Source organism: Nycticebus coucang, chromosome 13 (assembly GCF_027406575.1).
Source record: "Nycticebus coucang isolate mNycCou1 chromosome 13, mNycCou1.pri, whole genome shotgun sequence".
In the NCBI taxonomy this organism is placed as follows: Eukaryota; Metazoa; Chordata; class Mammalia; order Primates; family Lorisidae; genus Nycticebus; species Nycticebus coucang.
The window spans coordinates 22,278,789-22,285,377 of record NC_069792.1 but is presented as its reverse complement, the minus strand read 5'-3'; the positions used below and the strand labels follow the sequence as shown (position 1 = coordinate 22,285,377).

Here is a 6,589-nt window from a genome sequence, read left to right as displayed (position 1 = left end):
AGGTCCCTTATGGGAACCATGAAAACTGTTGTGTAATGGGGGCTTCAAACCCTAGATGCCGGAAGTAAAAGCAAATGAAACATTCTGGTGGCACCTAAAACCCACAGCAAGCCCTGGAGTTCAAAAACCAGGCCAGCCCCTGGCTGTGACACTTACTAGCTGGGTAATGTGGGGCAGGGCAATTACCACTGATAATAATAACTGGATTTACTAATCTTCTCCCCTGTACCAGGCTCCGACCCCACCAATTCTTCATATATTTTCTCCTCCTCACAAAAAGATAAATCCACTTTATAGATTAGGAAATGAAGGCTCAAAAAAAAAAAAAAAGTAAATAGACAAAAGTCATACATCCTGTAAGCAGGAAAGCCAGAATGATATTATTAAAAGGATTAATGTTTCTTTTATAATATTACCTTAACTACACCCATCCACACTGCATATTTACAAAAAAAACTTGCTAAAGAATTTGAAGGTCATCAACGTACACAATAAACGGTAAATACCTGTTACAAATCTATGTTTCTGAAACACGTGCAAATAGGTGCTAATTTCAATGTGCTTCTTTAAATACAAAAATAAAATATTTCTTATTCACTTGCAGTGTGTAGCTACTTCTCAAAACAATGGGGAGAAACCTGGGTTTTCAAAAGAGATAGTTACATTTACCCTGTTCATCTCCAGGGGAGGTTGTAACTATCCCAGGAGAAGGAAAAGATGCTTTGAAAGTGTAAAGAGGTGACAAAGGTCAGGTATTACAAACATGCTGAAGCAAGCTACAGTTATATGCTAAAATGAACTCTATACAAGATAAATTTCCTAATCTTCATTATAAGTCTGAAATTTGAAAAAAATGAGTAAAAAATATGTAACTACAAAGAAATGGAGAGAAAATGAGAATGAAAGAAAGAAAAATAATGAAGCAAAAAAAAAAAAACCACAGAAAATAGCTGACGTTCTCAAAGAGAACAGGGAGAGAGAGAAGGATGGGGGAAGGAGAGAGAGGGAAGGAGAGAGAGGGAAGGAGAAAGGAGGAAGAAAGAGAAAGCAGAAAAGGAGAGGGGCAAGTGCTATGAAAAAAAAATCCCAATTGTTGAGATCAGGCAGTTCCTTCAAGAAATAAAGAAACTGGCCATGACCCCCTTAGAGCTAAGGCTGGGTACAGTTTTTGCGAGTGTTTAGAGAAATCTAGCGCCCTTCCCACCATTAATCTTTTCTAAAGACTTTGTTCTGCACCTGTATAAACAATTCAGATTTTAAAAACCTATATGCCTGCGCCTAATGTGTGAGACTATGTGCTTATACTGATAGCTTCAAGTCATCAATAGGCGATAGGCGATGCAAAAAGCTAACCTGGATCCCACCCCCGCCCCCCACATCCTTTAGCTCCCCCTTGTCTCCTCCTTGGCCTGGCAAAGCACTCCTACAGTCAAATTCAAGTTCAAGAAAGATTTCCATGCTCTGTTAAATAATGCTCCCTGCATTTTCTCTGCCCAGAGGGAATGGAGAGCAAAAGATCTTTTTTACTCAACTTGTCCCAGAATAAGCCCATCCCCACCCCACCCCCACCCCAAAGACAAAAATGTACAAGAAAATCTTTGTGTATGGGAGTGAGCGCAGGAGGGGCTGTGTGAAACATCCCCCATGAGGGAGGCTTGTCCTGGGAGATGAAGGTGGAATGATGCCTGAGTGATGAAGTCAGCCCGGCCAGCCACCTGTCGCAGCACTTCAGGCACTGAGCAGGGGCATTTGTTCTGCCCTAGGAACCGTCACAGCAGGGCGGACCCAGCAGCTTCTGCCAGCTCTGCCCTGGGCTGACTGCACACTGGTCCCCTTGCACCTTGCTCAGCTAAGGAGCCTGTGGATTTTTGTGGAAAGGTCAAGTTAACACCTAAACTGGGTGGGAAGACTCAGTTTCCTCTCTGTAAAACAGAGCAACCATATTTCAGTATCATAGGGGGTCTATTTCTCAATGGGCTATTCCCAAGTACAGAGACTGCCACACAGTGGGCACTCAGTACCTGGCCATTGAGGTCAATTTACGTGAGGAAGTATGGTATCCTCTGACCAGGAGTTCCAAGGGCCTTCTAGTTTCCTTTGGAGTAGGAGCAGCATATTTTAGTTTGGGTTGGAATGGGACCTGCTAATTCTGGTGCTGTTTTTTTGTTTTTGTTTGTTTGTTTGTTTTTTTTTTTACTTGGACTAACTAGCATTCTACAGCCAGGATTTTCCCCTTCAGTACACAACCCACAATAGCACTGAATTCTCTATCTTATACTCAAAGCATTAGGGCAAGATCCAATTGTGTTATTAAAAACAAAACCATGAACTGTCGACACAGTGGAAAACACCAGATACATCATCCTGCGGTGTGGCCAGGAGGCGTCCAGCAGACTAGAATACTGATGGGTCAGGATTTCTAAACATGGATTTTGAATCTTCTTTCTACTTACCAGTCTGGTGAGTTTGGGTCTATCTACAAACTCAGCTTCAAGTTCTACAAGGTATAAATAATAACGTTTAAATTACAGATTGTATTTGACGGTGAAACAAAGTACTGCAGACAGAAGTGGTTTGTAAATCATAACACTACCTTAAAGGAAGGAAGAAGGAAAATGAGAGGCGTCTGTTGTGCATTCTGGAGCGTTTGCTTGTTTGACTTTTTCTCTTTCCTTGGGCAAGCCCTGGATAGCCAATCACACATCATGAGTGATGAACTGAGTTCTTCGAAGAAGACTGGGAGAGAAGCAGAAGTCGGGATCCTGGTGTCTCTAGGAGTCTGGCAATCTTCACCACCTCTAAGATGAGTAGGGTTGGGGGACTTAGGGAATGGGGTGGAGGGTGAAAGCAGGGTGGGTGAGAAAGAGCTCTTCCCCCTCCCTCTCAGATCCACACTTATGCCCTAACTAACATCCTGAAGGTCGGTTGGGCCTCAGTGCCCAATTCTCAGCTTTGCGTAGGCGTCCCGGGCCCCTGCCCCCACCAACCACTCCTCTGCAGGCAGAAAAGCGGTCCCCACCCTTTCCACGCCCCCGCCCCACCTCTGTCCCCCTTTCTAACCCCCTCTTCTTTGCCCAGGGTGGTTTGTTCCAAGGACTACAGATAAATAGTCTGGTCAGAAGGCGCAGCTCAGGGTTGTGCGCGCAGAGCTGGGGCTGGGGCATCAACTTCTGGGCCGCGCTCTGCGGGGTCGGCGGCGGGGCGTGCTCGCTCTCACCGCCCACCTCGAATTCCGGTCTCCGCGCCTCTCGGCTCAGGTCTGCGGTCCTCCTCGGAGGTCCCGGTTCCCTCCGCCTCCGCCAAGGAGCGGAAAGCGGAGACGGCGAGGCTGGCTAGGGCGGAGGAAAGTGGACACGCGTGGGCGCGGAGAACCACCAGATGTCCACGGGTTCGGTGAGCGACCCGGAGGAGATGGAGCTGCGGGGGCTGCAGCGGGAGTACCCGGTCCCCGCCTCCAAGAGGCCGCCCCTCCGCGGCACGGAGCGCAGCTATGTCTCGCCCAGTGACAACTCCTCTGCGGAGGAGGAGGACCCCGACGGCGAAGACGAGCGGTGCGCTCTGGGCGCAGCCGGCAGTGCGGGAGGCTGCAAGAGGAAACGGCCCCGCGCCGCTGGGGGCGTGGGCGCAGGTGGCGGCGCGGGCAGTGGAGGCAAGAAGCTCCTCCCGCCCAAGGGCTCGGCGGCGGAGTGCAAGCAGTCCCAGCGGAACGCGGCCAACGCCCGCGAGCGCGCCAGGATGCGCGTGCTGAGCAAAGCTTTCTCCAGGCTCAAGACCAGCCTGCCCTGGGTGCCCCCCGACACCAAACTCTCCAAGCTGGATACTCTCCGACTGGCTTCCAGTTACATCGCGCACCTGCGGCAGCTGTTGCAGGAGGACCGCTACGAGAACGGCTACGTGCACCCGGTGAACCTGGTAGGGGCGCCGCGCAGAGGACCCCGGCGAGGGCCTGGAGATGCCTAGGGAGGTCCTGGGCGTCGGCCCGGTGGGAAGAATCCGAAAGGGGTGGAGGTTTGGGGACGCGGGACGAGAAAGCTATTTTATTTTGACTCAAATCAAGGGAGGGGCCAGCCATTCCCCTAGAAAAAACCGTCCACCCTTCCGTGTTTGCCTCATTCTTATCATTGTACGTGGTGCTGCTCGTAGGGACAGCCACCCCATCGCCTCATATCCTGCTTCCGGGAAAAATCCTGTTTCCAACTATTATTCAGTTGCGGATTGAATGGCACATCTGCCTCGCCCAGTTTCTTCCAGTTAAGAGTCTGGCAGGTTCGAATCAGCAAGCCTTGCTTTCTTAAAAAAGGAGGGAGGGCCGAGCTCTGTAATCGCGCCTTTGGAGAGTTTCATTGCTGCAGGATAGCAAAGTTTTCCCAGGCGGGATTTGTCTGGAAAGTCCCTCTTGGACCTGCCAATTCTCCCAGCTTGGGAAAGATCTTATCCAAGCCCAGTTCCTCGTTATAGTGGATGACTGGTTGGGTGTGCGTGTGTGTGTTGGGGGAAGGGAATTAAATGACAAAATTCCAAACTCATGCAAGTTTCACCAAATTATCATGCGGGCAAAGTCAGGGAAACGTGAACAGACACCGCAGGTCTCCCATTATCCACATCAGGTAAAATTAAAAATTCTGGCTGGGAGAGAAGACATTCAGTTTCCCAGAACACTGATAAAATCTGAGCTACTCAAAGATCCTGATTATTTGGAGTTCCCTTAGGAAAGTTGTTCCATTTTGAGACTGTCCTTTCTCCTCTAATGTCTGATGTTCATTTTGGTTTTACAGACATGGCCATTCGTGGTTTCAGGACGACCCGATTCTGACACCAAAGACGTTTCTGCAGCCAGCAGACTGTGTGGGACCACCGCTTAAATTGGACTCAAACTCACTGAATGGGATTATGCCTTAAACGCTTGTATTTGGAGGCCACGGAGAAAAGGGAGACAGCGTGAGATGGGAAGAAGTTTCCATTGGATTCTCCTTGACCCTTCCCCTTTCCCTGGAACTGTGAACACAACAGGTCATCGCAGAGCGCTCAGGGCTACCACTGCCACTGATCTGGATGACAACGCTTTGCCTCTCCAGAAAGAGCCTCCTTTTACCTAGAGAGCATGGACCAATATCCAACCTGATTAGTTTCTAAGCCAGGCCAGATTGATCCTGTATGTGGTGGCATGATTCTGTCTGGCACAGGCCTTTGGTGGTTACTGGGCGCTGGAAAAGCTTTAAAGACTGTGAGATCTACCTTGGGGCACAGCTTTAAGTTGCAAAGAGGGGAGAATGGCCTGAGTGAGGTTTGTATCTTTTGGGGGAGGGACGATGCCTGAGGGGCTGGGCAGGGTAGAGTCACACTTGGAGAGACCACCTGCTGTGGGTTTAGCCCTAGGCTTTCCTGGCGCTTTGACCTCCCACTGAGGGGGCACCCCCCCCACTGCCCCACTGCCTCTGTGTTGGGGCTCCTGTGGCCCTCCCGAGCTCCCTCTTTCTGAACAGGAGGTCATCCACCTTCCCTTTTAGAAGGAGCCTCCCAGCCCTTCTGCCCCAACCCAGCCCTCTCCTTCAGCACCGCCCCCCACCACCACTTCCCTCTCCACCCCTAAGTACCCCCAGGTGGATTCCAGCTTTCCCGGTCACCATCTCCCCCCAGCCACGTTCTTTTCTGTGCAGAGGGGTTTGCAAGGTGGACAGCTGGGGCTGTTCCGAAGCAAGTGACCCAGCTAGGGATGCTGCTGCTTGGAGGCTGTACAACCACAGGAAATATATGTAAATAAATTTATTTTTTTATGAATAATAAAATGCATTGTAGAAACTGTGTCGCCCCTCCCTGGCGGGGGGGCGCATCAAGATGTGGTCTTTGTTGCCCTTTACTGAGAGGGTTTGGCTGGAGAAGTTAACTTTAAAGGCGCTGGTCTCCTCTCCACTAGGCATTGGGTGAATGATGGTGATCACTTTGGGATCATTGCATTTCCAAATGTTACTCGTATTAATCTCTAAAATTCTGTTTTTTCATGAGGCAAAGCAGTAAGTAGAGGCCTAATAAAGGGCCTCAGAGTCTTTTGAAGCCACAGCTGCCATGAGAGACATGTACTGGTCAGGCTAATGTAGATGCACGTCCCTCCCTTACACAAACATAGCACACTGACTGCCTTCTCTAGCCTAAAACACACTCTAGTGCTTACAACTGCAAGTAGTTCAAGAACTTTCTGACACCCACCCACCATAGTCTGCAAGTCTCAGGTGTAACTAGCAGAATAAAACTCTAATATATGAAGCCAATTCGTATTTCAGCAGTGCTTTTCTTTTTTGAAAAGTTTTTGTATAGCATTTTTAACGTACGCCATCTCATTTTCTGTGTTACATTCTCTTACTTGCACTGCAATTTTTTGCAGGAGGTAATAACTTGGAAACCTCATAGTACAATGTTTAAAATGCTGGTCTTCTAACAAGCAACATTCACTTTGTAGAACATTTAGAAAAGTGTGAAAGATGAAACTCCTAAACAACTGCCCAGCTTGGAGTTCTGTCCGTTATTGTATAAAACTAAAAGGCAGGATTCTTGACCCAAGAGAGAAAATACAGCTGGAATTTAGTTAGGAGGT

The 6,589-nt window shown here is 48.9% G+C and overlaps 1 protein-coding gene across 3 annotated transcripts; it reads left to right on the top strand.

The window, feature by feature from the left end:
- The first annotated feature begins 2,283 nt into the window (after positions 1-2,283).
- On the top strand, positions 2,284-6,196 carry MSC (musculin). Of its 3 annotated transcripts, XM_053559602.1 has the most exons (4): positions 2,284-2,460; positions 2,683-3,912; positions 4,144-4,266; positions 4,776-6,196. In XM_053559602.1, the coding sequence occupies exons 2-4, from the start codon at positions 3,379-3,381 to the stop codon at positions 4,860-4,862; spliced, it is 744 nt and encodes a 247-aa protein (XP_053415577.1). In that variant the 5' UTR covers positions 2,284-2,460; positions 2,683-3,378; the 3' UTR covers positions 4,863-6,196. The 3 variants fall into 3 exon arrangements, with proteins under 3 accessions (XP_053415577.1, XP_053415579.1, XP_053415578.1); XM_053559604.1 differs by lacking the exon at positions 4,144-4,266 and having other exon boundaries at positions 2,683-3,903; XM_053559603.1 differs by lacking the exon at positions 4,144-4,266 and having other exon boundaries at positions 4,776-6,195.
- The last annotated feature ends 393 nt before the right edge of the window (positions 6,197-6,589 follow it).